The sequence below is a fragment of the Colletotrichum destructivum genome, chromosome 1 (genome assembly GCF_034447905.1).
Source record: "Colletotrichum destructivum chromosome 1, complete sequence".
Classification (NCBI taxonomy): Eukaryota; Fungi; Ascomycota; class Sordariomycetes; order Glomerellales; family Glomerellaceae; genus Colletotrichum; species Colletotrichum destructivum.
In genome coordinates, this window is record NC_085896.1 from 3,334,814 (window position 1) to 3,351,273 (window position 16,460).

Here is a 16,460-nt window from a genome sequence, read left to right on the forward strand (position 1 = left end):
AAGACTGGTAGAATACAGTTATCGACATCGTCCACGTAGAGAAGAGGTAAACATTGCCCGTTTCATCGTTCCAAAAACTACCATCTCGGCGGGTCCAGCGTGTCTGCACATTGTACAATCAAGGACGTCGTACTTTCGGACGGCTTCTGCGGCAACCTTCTCAACAAGCTGTTTCATTGATGTCGATTCCGAGCATTTGGTTTCTGGTACCAATGCTGAGGACTCCGCTGACCCTTGTACCGTGGTCGAGGGGGGGGGGGAGTTACTTCCTGTTTGGAGAAGCTTGGGCATTCTTGTCAGGGACTCCTTTTTGTTTTCTACCAAGGGGTGGGGTTCTTTGAAATGTGGTGTCGAAGACAATGGAGTCGCGTAGCCGAATTTTGTGCGAGGAAGAGCCTTTCTGTCTTCCTGCTGTATGTGAATCTGGATAGGGAGGTGAAAAGCTGTCCACTTTCACTGTTAAATAGGTGGCTACCTACCTACCTAGAAACCACCCCCAATTTACCTAACTGTTCTGTCGGCAGTCGCCCCTTTCCATCCCATCATATACATCAAACCCAACTACTGCCCTTTGTAGCCTATGTCGTCGCCCATCTCAGCACCTTCATTGCGATAGCAATAGCGCTTAGCCTAGCGGTCGGACACACTGGTTAGATCATTCCACATTTGCCGAAGTCGAGAGACTTAACATTCTTTGCATTGCATATGGCTACGAGCCTCGCAAGTCTGAGGTCGCCAGTCGGTGACGGGATGCCATCTGTAACGTCTCACCGGAGTAATCGCATCGGCCTCAGCCGTCCAACGCAGTCCACCTGAGCATGCCGGTCCAATGTTCTAATACGTAGTTCTATTTGTAGCATCGTTTAAGAGCAGCCAGCCTCCGGGGTTTCACACATACCCAAGGCAGGACACAATGGAGAAGGCCGCTGTCACGCCCATGACTGCAAGCTAGATCCGGAATACTCGACAAGCAGGCCACAGAAGAGACGGCCTCTAGCGAATCTGTAAATAAGTACAAGTCCAATGTTTCATTTGGGTTAATCCGTCAACTTTTCAACCTCTGTCTATATTGCCCTCGAAATGCTGGCCAAACTCATTGGATTTGTTGACCTTGGTCACAACAATCTCCGCGGGCAATAAACATGCTCTTTCTCAGGCTGGCCTCACCATGGATTGACGCAGTGCTTCTAATGACAGCGACCGGGTTTTGGGTAATCCTACGAACTACAGCTACTCGTTCCAATGTAACTCTGGTCTTGTGCCTCAAGAAGTCTTGATGTTAACAAGGCGATGGAGAAGCGCAGCAAAATACGCCACCTGTGCCCAGGTGGTACAAGAACCGCTGACAGGCGATAGACCGAGTCAAGAAGCTCCGAGCTTCCTTCAGGCTGGCAACTCAATGAGACACTCAAAAGCCGCGACAAGTCACAGTCTTTCCTTGTAATCCCTCTTTTTGACTTCCTATTCAACATCAAACTATGTCATGACAGAGCCAAACGCAATTCACCACCTAGAGACAACTATATCGCGCCGTCGAGCAAGCATCCAAACGATCAGATTTTTTTTTAATCGCGCCACAGGCAAAGTTTCAAGTTGCGAGAAACTTCGGACGCGGCGGCATCGTCATCTTGGCGGGAAGCCGGACCCAGTCCAAACATATTTGTGAGGCAGCAGAGCCAAGCATCGTGACGAGACCAAGGTGCCAATGGCATGTCGTCGGATGCCTGATTGCTCTAGCTTGGGGGGGACGGAGACCTCTCCACAGCGTACGAAGATCACGATCTCCCCGATTTGGTCGAAAATTTGGGGGCAAAAGACATACATGCTCCTGACCACCTCGTAACCGCACTGCGCATCCGACAGCGCTTCATGGTGCTGGCATGAACAGCGGCCGGCGGCTAGCTCCCATTCACACACCCCCTTGATGGGCTTGGCCTAAAGAGGCAATGAAACGACAATACTTGCGTCAATCTCCACCACGACCCACCGAGCAAGCGCCCCGCCCTAGGGCTCGTATACGACGATGTAGGTATCCGTATACGTACTGAAGTAGGCACTGACGAGATGAGGAACTGGAAAGCAGAAAGAGATGAAAACAGACGAGAAGAGAAAGCGAGCGGGTGATCGGATGAGATGCGCGAGCAAGGCCTTTTGGCCGTTGTGTCAAGTCATTGGCTTTCCGATGTTCGGATGCCACGATGAATAGACCAAAGCCGACGGAGTGCGGAAATGGTCCGGACTCGGGGACAGGTCGGAGACTAGAATTTTTCTAGAATAACAGACAACCCCGCTTTTACTCGGCTCACCAGCTGCTCAGACACCCAGACCGACGCTAAAACCAATCTGTCTGGACTGACGGCGGGTCAGCTGAACGAAATACACCGAATCAACTGCTTCGATGGCATGTGTGTGTGTGTGTGTGTGTGTTGTGGACAGACGGACGGACTGATCCGATCGTCTGCCAACTCAACAAGTGCTGTTTGCAACAAAACTAAGGGTTTGTGCAGCTCTCCCCTCCCCAAACGTTTTTGCAAGTTGGAAAACGAGAGGAAGAACGCCGGTTTGCTGTGCAGCACAGCACAGAGGTTGACCAGCAGTAGGGAGAGGGGGGGAGTTGGAGTACGTCTCCAACGCTGCATGACAGAGGTTGAAATTTCTCTCAACCTCGCAGCACAACGAGACGCACAAGGTGACGAAACGCTGCCAATCCCTCTCCCGACTGCTCGGTTCCTGCCGTGGCAATGAACGCACGCTTCTTGGATGGCCGAATCCAACAGCCATTGGCTAAGGTCTACTCGTCAAACGTTTCCCACCTAGGATGGACCATCATCACACCAACTTGACGAGGACGACGACTTCGCCTGCGTTGGGGTGACCGATGCTATTCCGCGGAGATGCAAATTTCACATCCTCAAGGATCTGAGGCAAGCATCCATTAGTGCGTCGCTAAACTTGCCTTACCATGCAGTTCGCAGGGATGCCGTTCAACGCTAGGCCCTTGGGTTTTGTTTCTCACGGCCGGCCTGGCTGGAGCCTGGCTTTGCCTCTTAACAGGATGACTGCTTCCAGGCCTGCTGTCGCTGTTAGTCCTACGGCACTTCAAATATTCCCGTCGCTGATCATTGCGTTGCTACGTCTCGAAAACGCCGACACACCCACGTAGGCCGTCCACCAAAAGCTTTCGGGGCGCGCGGAGGGGGGGAGGTGCATTCTAGCACGATGATCCGTCTGCTCTGGAGACTGTCGAGGACCCAGTCTGGTGATCGCCCACCGGGGCCACGTCCGAGACGCTTCTCATCTTCAGGTTCAAGGGAGGAGGAGGAGGTCAACTCGTTGAGTCGAATGCCCTCAGCCTCACTCAGAAAAGGTAGAGATGGCTACTCAGATCGCGCTCGACGGCCTTCTTACGATTTGACGGCAATGATACATGGGCTGTAGGTCCCTGATGCCAGCGGCCACACGGTGGGAGGGTGTGCGGCGCAACTGGACAACAGAACAGGTTGGAGCTCTCCGCCGCCCTGATGCTGGGCTGGAGCTCAGGTGATCTGAAAATTTGATGGATGCGAACGTGGCTCCGCTCCTGCTCACAGCCCGGCCCCAGCTTCATCTGATGACCGCCGCCGGAGGCGACCAGTCGCCAGCGGCATCAGCACCAGCGAGGAGCGCCTGGGACGTCGTGCGTCTGAAAGGTCTGGTGAAATGACCTCTTTCGACGCCAAGGATGGCCGCCGTGGTGATGCTCTGCATCGAACCGGTCTGTGATCCGGGTGTCTCGCGAGCCGCAAGGAAATGCTTGTGCAGCATCTCCGGTTCGGAGCCAGCGAGATTTGTCCTGATGGGACTCCCAACATTGCATTTTTGTTTAGGTTCGAACACCCGTGAGAATCCCAATCCGCAGATTCCACGAAGGCGCCAACTGGCCAGTTGGGGGGGGGTTTCATCGCCTCACAAGTGCATGCATACACATAACCGCCGTACGTCCCGCATGCCCCTTGGGGAATGGACTCGGCCATGAACCCGTCGCCCCCCAGAGGACCGCGTCAACCCGAACCGACATGGCGTGGAGAACCCATCATCCCAGCAAAAGAAGACAACAATATTAATAAAAAGGATAAAGAAAAACATCACGGTCCGAGTCAACAATCGGGTTTCCTGGTACCGCCGCCGCCGTTGCACATCAAGGCATGGTAAGCGTGTCAATATGCGACCCTGCCGCAGCGCTCCGATGAGGGGGATAGCGCCGGACGTCGTCAAAGGCAAGGTTCCCCGAGGCGAGCCCTTCCCTGAGATTCGAGATGAGAGGCTTTGCAGGGCCAAGAGATGGTGCGGGCAGCTCCTGGCCGACGTGCGAATGCCCCTTCAGGAACGTGATGGGCAACAAGGCAAGGGAGCAGTCAGCTGGTGGTCATGGAAAGGAATTGCCCCAGCACAATCTCGCGTAGGGCGTGATGAACAGCCACAATCATCCCCCATTCATTCATTGCCTTGGACGACACCACGACGTGGAGGTAGGTCTGGACCAATAATTGCCCACTTTACAGGTCGAGGCAAGTGCCTTGGTTTCTGGACCAGCTTCCCACCCTTCTCCACGGGCGAATTCTCATGTTGATGCTCCATGTGCCAGAGAAACATGCCAGGTACAGTAAGTAGACAGGTAGACTAGGCAGGGGGGCGTGTGGTTCACTGTTCAGGGAGGAGGGGGTTCCTTAACAGCTGGTGGGCATTAGTGACCTACCTGTAGAGTTGAGTCCCCCGTTCCCAATGGCCATATAACCAAGTCCCACCCCGAGCCCCGACGGGTGGTTTCGTGTGGAAAAAGAAAGAGAAAAAAAAAGGGAATTTGAAAAGCTTTTTCGGGCTTTTGCAACCAACATTTTCCTTGTCTTTTGGGCCGAAACCGGCACGCGCAACACGCAGAGGTCAAACCTGGTTTACAAGAGGCAAACGGTGCAAACCGAGACCCCGTCGCTGTCAGGAGAAGAAAACACGACCGGGCAGACGACAGACGACAGTAGTCAACTAGCAAGACACGGCGGCCAAGATAGAGCAGTGCGCTATAACGACGACATTCGCGCCGCACGCAAGCCCGCCGCCATCACGCCCCTCCTTCCTAAAGACAAGCGCACACCTTTGCGACCGATCCTCCACCGTTAGAAGCGGGGTTCTGGTCTCTGGTCTCTGGTCTCTGGGCCGGCGTAGCCCTCCGCGCAACCCGTTCTGCGAGCCTGCATCGAGTCTCTTGAGCCGAGTCGAGCGAGCCTCTGAGCTGCCCATTTGTCGCCATCCAACCCATCTATCCAATCGTTCATCTTCCAGCAGCCTCGTCGCATCCTCTGATCCACCACCATCGCCGTGTACTGCTGGCTGCTTGTCGTCGTTGAATTTCGTCGTCGAGGTGCCACCACATACTGACACTGCTTGTTGGCCTGCCGAGGCAGAAGATATAGAAGAGATTGAGATCACGCGGCCCGTCGCCGTCTGCTGCTCACCAAGTCCTCTTTCACTTTGCTTCTCGCCATCTCGACTCGTATCGTCAGAGTGACAGCCACCGTCATCATCATCACCACCACCACCACCTCTTCTCACAACTCTGGCTTGGTCTTGACGGATCGGGACGGCTAACCAGGCTTTTGTTACACTGCATCTGCGCCAAAACGTGGAGAAAATACTTGGCCCAGCCGCACGGAAGAAACGACGCAGAGTAGGGAGAAGAAGTAGAAGAAGAAGAAAGAGAGACGAACAGGTCCCGTCCCGTCGAGATACGTGGACGTCGTGGAAGCAGAGCATCCCGCCCTTTTTAACAGGAATACCGACCCGGTCAAGCTTGGCCGGCAGCATTCCCCACCCCCCCCCCCCCTCCTGGTGCCTTCCTGATTCTCCTTTCGCTCACTCAGTCTCACACCCCACTCCCCCTCCCCGAATTCCCTCCTCTCTTCTCTCCCCCCACCCACCGTCCCTCACACATACACAACATCCCTAACTCACCCCTCTCCGCTCTCCACTGCACGCCCACCTCCCACGCCGGCGGCCCTGTTCGGTGGTGTCTGGCAAGTCTGGGTCTAGGCGGATGGCTGGAGTGCGGCCCCCCTCGAGCTGGCAGTTTATTATCATTACATAAAAGACCGCCGCTCTCTTCCATTTCCTTACACACTGCAACCTCTCATCGCTGCGTCCCTTATCTCTGGGCTTGCAAAAAACAGCTGTCAAAGATTCAACTGAAGCTCGATCGCGCCCGCTTGGATGCCTTTCCCCCCAGTCACAGTCGTCTCAGCAGCGCATCGCTCTGTACCTTATCTTGCGCCTGCTTAGTATTCTCCCACCTTTTCTAGGTGCCCGTCTACCACTCTGTCGGTTTCGCCCCAATTCCTGTGCGGGCGCTCGTGGGCGCCACTGGCCATCTTCTCCCCGGATATCCCTTTTTCGGGCAATTCTTGACGACCCCGTCCCTGCTTGTCATCTGCTTTGCGCCCGCAACCACGCGCAAACACCCATACAACGAACACTTCCAGAACATCGTAGGGCTGGCTGGTGTGGAACACCCGACGTCACAACCGCCCTCCTATCTACACTTCCTACCGTGCCGGCTTCCTCCCGCCGACCGGCAACCTGCCTCAGCACCCCCCTCCCCTGACGAGATAAGGCATGGCAGATAAGATGTCCATCGACAACAAAGATCCCGTCAAGGAGGACACTCCCGAGACCACGGGCTCCAGTCCCGAGGCCGACCACGCCGCCGCCGCCGCCAACGGCACCTCGAGCAATTCCAATGGTGGCACCGAGAACCAGCAGCCCAAGCGAAAGGGCGGCCGCAAGCCCGTGAGTAAATCCTTTATCGTCATCCCACTCACTCACCGCCCTGTTTATCACTCACAACTACACACACACAATCTCTATCGCTGCCCTGTCACTATGCGCGCGTGTATGTGTTAGTCTGGGTTTGGTCTCTATCAACATCAAGATTCCCCCAGACTTATGTCCGTGTCACACGCCATAAGGTTTCACCTGGGACGAAACCTAGCTCGGTCCTATCTACCGCCCCAACCGAAGGCTAACTGCTGAACCCCCCAAAGATCTACGCCACCTCTGAGGAGCGTAAGCAGCGCAACCGCCAGGCTCAGGCCGCTTTTCGCGAGCGTCGCACCGAGTACATCAAGCAGCTAGAGGAGGCCATCCGCGTGCACGAGTCCAACCTGCACAACCTCCAGGCCGCTCATAGGACTGCTGCCGATGAGTGTCTGATGCTGCGCTACAAGAACTCCCTGCTAGAGCGTATCCTCTTGGAGAAGGGTAAGTCGACATCTTCATGCCATGCCATCGATGGATGACCTACTAACACTCTTATCACAGGCATCGATGTCCAGGCTGAGCTCCGAGCCAAAACTGGCAGTCCAAACTTGGGACCGACCCATGCTCCTCAGAATATGGTCCAACCACCACCCATTCAGCGTGCCATTTTGAACCGACATCACCAGTCTCGACGGTCCAACTCGAGCATTGCCCCGAAGCTCGAGCCCGGCATCAGCACCCTGCCTCCGCCAATACATGCGGCTCACTCGGCCGCGTCGCCCAAGGGCCGACCTACGCCATCTTCGCACTCCAATTCCCCAACGAACACGGCCAACGCATATGGCAGTCAGGCAGCGCTGTCGCCGGCGGCCTCTGACCATGGTCCGCTTCGCGCAGGCATGGCGCCCTCCATGAAGTCCCAGCTCAGCCCTATGGGCCCCATGAACCCAGCCGCCCGAGCTCACATGATGTCCGGTGGTCCTCCTAGGGTCGGCAACAACGGTTCATATTATCCGACACCGGGCTTCCAGAACCACATTGAGCAGCTAGGTAAGCCGGTCCCATTCACAAGCTACAGAACTTTGATGTCCTAGTCCTAACACCAAAGTTCAGAACAAGAATATGACGCTCCTGCAGATATGATTGAGGATTCCGAGATCGACACCCCGAGTGGTCCCGGTCCATATCCCAACGGCTTTCCAGGCGACACGCAGCAACAGATGATGGCTTCTCCAAATTCTGTCGGCCCGGGTCAGCAACACATGACCTCTCAGGGCGAGTCTGCGCAGACCCCTCACACGACCCAGGGTGCATACCCTTCCATGACACAGCTCTTGGATACTGGCATTGATTGGGATCCTTTTGGACTGAGCGCCAGCATGGCCTTCCCGTCACAATTCTCCTTCGACACGAGCAACATGCGATAACACTACGCCCCATGCCAGTCGCCAAAACGATCATTTGGGCAACGAACCAGCGAGGTCCGAAACCGGATTCACTGGGCGATTAAAAGTGAAGGAGAGGTGCTTCACACATTGCTTCATCACGGCTTATGCGGCCACTGTTTTATCTCGGAGGGGGAAAAAAGGAAAAGAAAGATGCGAAGAAGAAAAAAAGTAATCATGTGCAATGGGAGGTTGCGGCGAGCGAAAAACTCGATACCCGGAACGACACGACATCAGCATTCGGACGGCGAGATTGTTCATTCGGGGCGAAGCATATAAGCAGCGTCCTTAATCACAACAAAGCGAAATGGGGAGGGGCGGAAACAAAAAAAAACCCCTTTTTGAAAGATGGCTTCAATACCCGCGCCGAGCGGTCATCTACGGGGGAAATGCGACCACGACATAAAAAAAAGTACAACATTTGGTCTCTTTCAACGACAACAGACATGTCAACTGGGCGGCGGAAATACCCCACGGGAGGTTGGGCGGCCTGCGGTTCTTGTCTTTTGGTTCTTTTTACTCTACGGACGGGCTACGAGAAAGCCTGCCATTTTCTGTTGGATGGCGTTTTTTTTTTTTTTTTGGCTTGCAACATCACACTCGATGATGGCACAAGGGGAAACAAGGAAGGACCGAAAAGAAAAGTTTTTGTTTTATTTTTATTTCATGGCTTCCAGATAAAAAGTTTCATATATTTTTTCTCTAGTTTTGGACTCTGGGGGTTTTTCTTCCCAAATGTGGAGCGGCCTGTCGTCGCCGTCGTCCGGTAGATGCTTCGTCGACGACTGCTCGTCGTTCGGGACGAGAGACTCCCCGCCGTGAGGTCCAGATCGGCCGCCGGCGGGAGAAACGGGGCACGGGCAGGATCGATAGCGAAAGGGTGACGTTGCAAATCCCACGCCCTTTCATCAGACTAGCCCGGCGCGGCGGCAGCGGGGTGGAGGGGGTTTGTCATCGTGCCGACTCCTTGACTATCCGGTTGAGTCACTGGCCGAAGGAGGTCTTTGGTTAGGGGCCTGGTTGTGTTCGATACCGTGTGTATGTTTGTCTAGATATCAGAAAGCATCACGAGCAAGCAATCATGATTGCGTGGCCGCCGTTTTCTGACGTTCAATTGGCTGGCTCACGCCAGCTGGCCGGGGTCGGGTCGACCTGCGGAGTTGGTGCAATCCTCGTCACGTATGCTGAATACTTCGCATTTCAGGTCAGGTCATATGACGCCCGCTTGCGCCCATCGTCTTTAGGTAATGAATGGGACCCGGCGTTCCGTGAGCTTGACTCGACAACGGGGCAGGCTGGGCGAGAGCCTAAGCCTACGATGTAGAGGGGATGGGTGCTTGCATGATGCAGGAGTTCGGGTCCCTTCATTACCGGACTTTAGACCATACATGACGGCTTGGCCGCGGTGGACGACACGTGGGAGGGACTTGTGTAAGTGTGATGAGGTGAGCTTGAGCATGAAGCTTGTGTGTCCATCTCCCTCCTGCGCCGTGCCTGCGTGCGACACCTCGCCGATGAGCAAGACTCTTTTGGGGGGGGGGGGGGGGGTGTAACGTGAGGACAGGGCCAGCCCATACTACCAATCGCTACGTAATCGAGGCTTGGCTCAGGTCGAGGTTGTTTGTATTTCCTAGTTTCTTCTTGGTCATGGAGTGTCAAGAGGCACATTTGCAAAACCAGGTTGTCGTCACGGCAAGCCAGAGGTTGGCTTTAGGGGAGGACCGAGCCGACAGACGGGGGGCCAATGGGGAAGGGCGTGGACCGTGTCGTTTAGTAAGAGTAATGTCTGTGGCCATTGAGACTTTGCAGGGAACACGATGTGCAAACCACCCCGAAGTGAAGAGCGAATGATCGGGGCTCCGGAATCGGGCTGGGGAGAGGGTTCCGAGGCGTGTGTTGGGAGGGCAGTTGGACATTGGTGTGTGGTGTGTGTGTAAGAATCTGTACCTGACGTCCCCCGGCCCCCTCCGTCCCGGTTGGGGACCTTTGTGAAGAGGGGAGAATCTGGGGACCCCGTTTTGTTTTGATGGATTGCATACTCTCCCGTCCCATCCCCCCCTTGTGTAGTACAGGGTAGTGTAGGACTCTGAGAACTCTTTGGGTGGGTTGTCCGTCAGTCGTGACGGGGGAGAAGTGGATAGCGATCACCTAATGATTATGTTTGGGTTTGGAGGAAGAAGCCCACGCCAACACAATGGGGAGAATGGATCTCTGGAAGAGAGTTTCGGGGGGGGGCGGTATCCACCTGTAAGAGTTACGTAAATGGGACTTTGTTTTTTCTACCGTGTAGCGGAGGACTAATGAATATGCGAGACGTGAGGAAAGGTTACCCCTTGAGGCTGATGGACGTGCGGGAAGAGGCCTTTCCCTTGGCTGGCGGCAGTTCGGGTTTGCGTGGGGCGGATGAGGACGAACGGAGGCCATTGGAAGTCCGGTTGCCCGGGGCTTTGAGAGCCGGGGGGGCCGGGACGGTGGAGACGAGGTTTCGGGCCGGTGGTTGTGCGTTTTGGGGTTCTGGGCCCAAGCCGAAGGTGGCTGGCTGGGCGTGTGGTGTACGGGCGAGAGGCGGGTTTGGATACTGGGTTGCTGGTTCTCGGGAGGGTTACGTGGGTTGCTTGGCTGCCTTGCGGGGCAGGCCCGGCAATGTGATCAGGTCGGGGGTGACGAGTTTACGAGGACATCGCGACATTGTCCAACAACGGCTGTCTAGGAATCAGGCAGGAAGAGAACTGGGTTTGTCAGCTCGCGGTCTAGACTTCTAAATGACGGGTAGAGTGGTCTGAGCCAAGACTTTCTAGCATCGAGTTGCTGGCGAGATGAGGATGAGTGTTCTTGGCTCTGGCGACTATGACGAAGTTATCGATGCGACTTGGGCAGAGATGGACCAAGGCTCGATGGCATCTCCTGTCGACGGTTGCAGTCGTCTTGGCTCTTCACGAGACTATTGGCAGAATAAGACCGGGTCTCAAGGGACCATCAACCGTGGTGGGGTTGCTTGGGGTTGGCCAACCTACTCGGGTGCCGGACACTGAGTCGGGGAGCAAACATTGAAAGCCGGCCAGGCATGACCGATGGCCCTGGGGTCTAGGAAGAAAAAATCAGGTCACGGTATGCCAACCAGTTTGGCTTGGGACTTGGCTGACTGTCCCTCAACCAGTCACGCCTATCACAAAACTGACGGTCTGACGAGCCTTATCCAGCTGAGTAAGTTCACGAAGACTGTAAACCAGACTCGAAAGGTGAAACACGGGCAAACCAGGAGTCAGGTGTACTAAGAAGCAGTCATTGGGCATTGAAGCTTGCTCCTCTCCCGGAGTAGAGTACATCATCTTCCCTTGCTCCCTGTGCTACGATATACCGATTCGAGGGACTGCGTGATTTAATGAAAAAGCCAGTTGATCCGAGATAGTACCTCAACCAACTCGAATCCTCCTCGCAGGAAGGACCAAATCGGCCGTTCCTTTGTCGCAGCTCGTCATGTATGGAGATTCCATTCGGGGTATTTACTAAACCACTCCAACTGATACGGGAAACGAGGGTTCAAGATGGCCGATGGGGTGAAGAACAGTACATTGCGGGAGCTGTAGTAGGTAGGCAGGCCCTTTGGACGGCCAGCGGTCTGGGCCGGAATAGGGCTACCATAGGTTTCCGAGTTGCGAAACAGTCACCCGACGCCTCGCCAGCAGAGTCATCTTCCTTCAGTGCCTTTTCATCACTGTGTCTGGTATTCACACGACGGTGCCATAGACGACTACAATTTCGGTAGAATAACGTATAAAGTGCAGTGCTCGCGGGACTCGAGCATTTCTTAGGCCATACGAGGCGGCATTTCAGCCAATGCATCTGCAATAAGCTACCGCTTTCCGTTAAGGCGAGCCTCTGATTTCATCCTGCGAGGCAACATGTGGGCTCGTAAGAAAGGGCTCAAGGTAAGAAGACCATGTTCTCCATCTTGTGAAGAGACTCTTACTACTGTTAGAATGTTAGGTTAGCCTTGTCCCCTTACATGGCGTTGGACACGCATATCTAGAGCAGCTCGCAATAGAAAGAAAACAAAAAAGGGGGGGCACATTCTAAACAGAGAACTGTTTTATTCTCACCTTGGTCTTATGAGATACCCAGGGGGTATGACGGAACCAAAATACTGCTATATGACCAGTCAAAGTTTCTGTCTTGCCATCCCAGAGTAACCTGTTTCGCAGCATTGTTCGTCACCACTTACACCTTCTCAGTATGTTCCCAGACCACCCCATTGAAAGACAGGACAGAGTGTTTGAAGCTTAAACGGCAACAGAGCCGAGGTGCAAGCTCGTTGCTTGCGTGGAAAAGGGAAGGAGGGCGGTGGAGACAGAAGCCGCCCTGATGACTGCTTTGCCCAATGTGCCTAGGTGAGCAATAACTTCTTCACCTGCGCTCTTTCCGTCCCAGGCAGTTCGAAAAAAACCGATTCTCGTCAAAAGACAACTCGCGCATAGATACTATCCGCATAGATAACCAGCAACCGTATCTTCTATCATTCGCCTCACCTTCTCGCCAAGCCACCTTTGAACTTTTCCTCTCAACGCAGCAAGAACGGGCCCTGTCACTACGAAAATAATCCGCCGCGCCCACTATGAAAGCCAAGCTCCGCACCCCGGGCCCTGTCGAGGTTGTTAACCCGCTCTTCCTCAACCCACGCCCCAAGATCGGTGGCGAGTACAAGGCGGCACTCAAGCGGCTCCTGCGAGCCAGGGCCGGCGGCATACGCGAGGGGGACAAGCCGCTGCTCCAGGCCGTCATGCCCACGCTCATCCGCGCCGCCAACGACCCCCTCATGCCGGACCCCGACCGCTTCTACCAGGACCCGGACTACTTCCCGGACTACACTGGAATTCTGCGGTTGGTGCAGCAGCTGCGGGCGTGGTATGGCACCCGAATGTATTTCTATCGATGAGAGGGGTGAGTGGTGAATTCGGCGACGCGGGGGGAGGGGGGAGATTAGTCACGGTGAGGTGAGTTCTAGGGTTCTTGGTAATGTTCGTCTACACGTGCATCGGCTGATTGAGCAATTCGTGTGGCAGGCGTAAAGGAATATCAGAATCGATGGAGGGGTGTCATGAGCTGCGGCGATCACGGGGGAGCAACAGACGCGTGGGAAGCGACATCGTGAAGTTGATGAGCACCGAACAGCAGCGTAATAAAACGCATCGCGATACCTCAACATAGCGAGCACCAGTTGAAAATATAGCATTGAATGAAGTTGAACACAAAGAAAGTGATAGTAATAATAGCATTGATGTTGTGTGGTCCCTGGTGATATTGCGTTGTCCCAGTGGTCGGAGGCATCAACTCCAAAAGAAAACCTCACCACCGTCAGGTCTGCCGTGAGCTTTTGCCCCAAGAGGAACATCACACACGACACGCAGGGCGCGAAGGGTATAAAGGACCAAAGTTCCTCCAAGTAGTTCAACAATCGCCTCAGTATTTGACGGGATGGCTTGAGGCAACGGGGCCAGATCCAGCGCTGAGTGCGGCCGCGGTGAGTCCATGCTCCGGCATGTTCCAGCAAGGCCTTTCTTTTTTGTATATTCCTGCCTGTCCCCGACGCGGGAACACCGCGCTGTACATGGCCTTTGTATGCTCATACTCGCCTGCCTTGATGTATCTAGTGGCGCGGTGCCGTCCGAGGCGGGACTTGGTCTGGTGTTGTCGGTCGAACTGTGGGTACCTTCCGTCCGGTCTTCCGGCCCCACTGCGCGATCTGCACCGCGCGCTCAAGTGCATCGCACCCTTCCTACGTTGGAAAAGGGCAGATGGCCGAGGGGTCAAGGAGGTGCTATTTACTGCCTCGACGGAGGCCTATCCCAGGAGTCTGTGGTTCGAATCCGGCCAAATCGTCTCTTTTTCTATATTTTGTACTTCACGTCGTTGATCGTTTCCCAGTCGCTCGCTAATGTGCAACATAGATATAGCATACACGGTGCCGTCCACTTTCAGCCCCCCTACTTCCTCTTACAGCCTGCTCGACTTGCTCTCATCCATGATGGCGCCGCTCATCATGGGCACCTGCTGCGTGTCCCGACCAACCACCAGCTCCCGCCCGCCCTTGGTCGTCCACCACGCGACGCCGATTGTTGCCCTTTCGACATCCATCTCACCGCTGACCAGCACCTCCCAGAAGCGGTCCTTGACGGGTTGACGCATCGCAAGATCGGCAATCTCATTCATTGCCTGTGCCGTCAGGGTCATCCAGTCCTCCACCAGCGGCAGCGGCAGGAAAGGCAGCGAGTCGATGAGCGTCAGGACGAGCGAGCTCTGCTCCGAGAGGGGCTCCTGCTGCGGCGTCAGGCCCTTCTCGCTCTGCGCGATGGCGTCTTGCGTTAGGGGCAGGGGGTTGGTGCCTGCGCCCATGGTCTTGAATCGCACCATTTCTAGCAGCGTCTCGGACAGCTGCGGCTCCGTGAGCGAGATTGGGAACGGCGGAGAGACGATTTGCATGATTGTTTTGAAAGCCACCCGGAATTGCCGTGTTGATATTTGTGAAGGGAATGACGCAAAAAGAGCATCGATGTAAAACGGGACAAGTCCCACGGTCAAGGGACTGTTGTGCGGGCAAGACAAGACCGAAAGAATGGCGCTATGAGCGGCCTCGAACAGCTCAACCATGGTTGCCGTCAACCCGCCGGTGTGAGTGAGATATGCGGCCGCTGGCTGCACGATGAGGCCGTCGCAGGCCTCGGCGGTCATGTTGAGCGGCAGGTGCTCCGATACATTCATGTAGAAGAGGTCCAGCGTCCGATCCAAGGGGCTAGGGGGCACCACTCCCGCATGCGGGGGCTTCGTCTCGGTGAGTAAGGACACACATGCGTCTCCGAAGCGTGCAAGGACATCTAAAGATGTGAGATAGGTGAAGGTGTATGCCTGAAACGCGCTGGCTCCGTGCCTCGATGAGACGAAGAAAAGGAACCGTAGGGTGTGTAATGACTTCGTGGCGACTTGAGGAGCCATAGCATCGTTCCTCATGCGAGGGTCGAGCAGGCTGCGTCCGACAACCGCCTGCAAAACAGCGACTGTGGCGTACATGGTCTTCTTCAGCGTCCCCCACAAGATTGGCCAGGTGGCCTCCCGCGTGTTGGGCTCCAGCTGCGCCGTCTCATCGGCGGCGTCCACCGTCGATAACGGGTTGCGCTGCCACTGCTGGAACAGCTTCTGCGAGAATTCCAAGAGAGAGTCCTGAGCGTCGAGGACCACTGCCGAGTCCGTCGCGTTCGTAACGGCAAAGGCCGCCAGCCTTGACAAAGGTCCCATGCCTCCCATCAGGGGTTTGCTCTCGATTGACTGCAGCAGCTGGAACGACGGGGTGTTCGGGGGCCATTCGACGACCTGGCCGTGTTGTCTGATATCTTTCCTAACGTCCTCCAAGAATCGACCGTCCTCGAAACCATCCTCCCCCGTGATAGCCAGCAGGGAAATAGGCAGAAGCGCGTTACAGTTAAGCGCCATCTGACGGAAATCCGAGAGGAACGGGAAGACGTAGTTGAGCGCAAGCACGACCGACGCCGAAGCGAATGAACCGTCCAGCCTCCCCAACGCGAGATTCGCGGCCGTCACGACCGCTTCCTCCAGCGTGTTCCGCAGACTACGCGACAGCGACTGCCTGTCGTTGCCCTCCATGCCCATCAGTATGCCGGTCAGCACCAGCAGATGCTGCCACCGGTTAGAGCGGTCGTCGGCGCCCTTGACCACGGCGCGAACCCACGCATCGCAGCCGATCCCGCCGCCCTGCCGCGGCGCATGAGGGATCGTGATTTTGGCGTTGTCCAGCTCGTTCTGGCGCACGCGGATGGCGGCGCTGTTGTAAACGGATATGATGCGCAGGCTCGTCCGCAGGCCATCGCGACGGTGCCATATGGCGGGCGCCTGGAGCAGCTGCGAGGTGAGGACACCAAGGTTCAACGGGTTCGAGAGAGTCGTCAGGAGGTTCACGGTCGAGCCGACGATCTGGTCCGTCTTGCGATCATCGTGGACGTTCTGGTACAGCTGCAGGACCGTGTTGAGGAGTCTGTCGGCCGGCATCGTGCGCGGTACAAGGGGTTCGAGGAGGGGGGTTCGAGGTACGCTTGTTGTCGATGTAGAAGGAATCGTGGCGTGAGCGACGGGACCGGGGATCGAGTCAGCTGTACGATTGTAGGACGAACGACGATAAGACAACTGCGGATGGAGGCCGGCAGCGTTGGTGGTATTGAATGA

General features: G+C 55.6%; 4 protein-coding genes across 4 annotated transcripts; 2 read left to right on the forward strand and 2 right to left on the reverse strand.

Moving 5' to 3' along the window:
* Window positions 1-3,603: 3,603 nt before the first annotated feature.
* On the reverse strand, window positions 3,604-4,013 carry CDEST_01000 (uncharacterized protein; the record flags this gene model as incomplete). Its single annotated transcript, XM_062917159.1, has 2 exons — window positions 3,604-3,916; window positions 3,964-4,013. 2 exons carry the CDS (start codon window positions 4,011-4,013, stop codon window positions 3,604-3,606), a joined length of 363 nt encoding a protein of 120 aa, XP_062773210.1.
* Window positions 4,014-4,803: 790 nt separating this feature from the next.
* Window positions 4,804-8,836, forward strand: CDEST_01001 (Putative basic-leucine zipper domain-containing protein). The gene is made up of 4 exons (XM_062917160.1): window positions 4,804-6,816; window positions 7,071-7,287; window positions 7,348-7,836; window positions 7,900-8,836. Exons 1-4 carry the CDS (start codon window positions 6,643-6,645, stop codon window positions 8,211-8,213), a joined length of 1,194 nt encoding a protein of 397 aa, XP_062773211.1. The 5' UTR covers window positions 4,804-6,642; the 3' UTR covers window positions 8,214-8,836.
* A 3,820-nt stretch (window positions 8,837-12,656) lies between these two features.
* CDEST_01002 (uncharacterized protein) lies at window positions 12,657-13,184 on the forward strand. Its single transcript, XM_062917161.1, has one exon. It carries the CDS (start codon window positions 12,844-12,846, stop codon window positions 13,162-13,164), a length of 321 nt encoding a protein of 106 aa, XP_062773212.1. The 5' UTR covers window positions 12,657-12,843; the 3' UTR covers window positions 13,165-13,184.
* An 849-nt stretch (window positions 13,185-14,033) lies between these two features.
* CDEST_01003 (uncharacterized protein) lies at window positions 14,034-16,446 on the reverse strand. Its single transcript, XM_062917162.1, has one exon. The coding sequence runs from the start codon at window positions 16,284-16,286 to the stop codon at window positions 14,223-14,225; it is 2,064 nt and encodes a 687-aa protein (XP_062773213.1). The 5' UTR covers window positions 16,287-16,446; the 3' UTR covers window positions 14,034-14,222.
* Window positions 16,447-16,460: the final 14 nt, after the last annotated feature.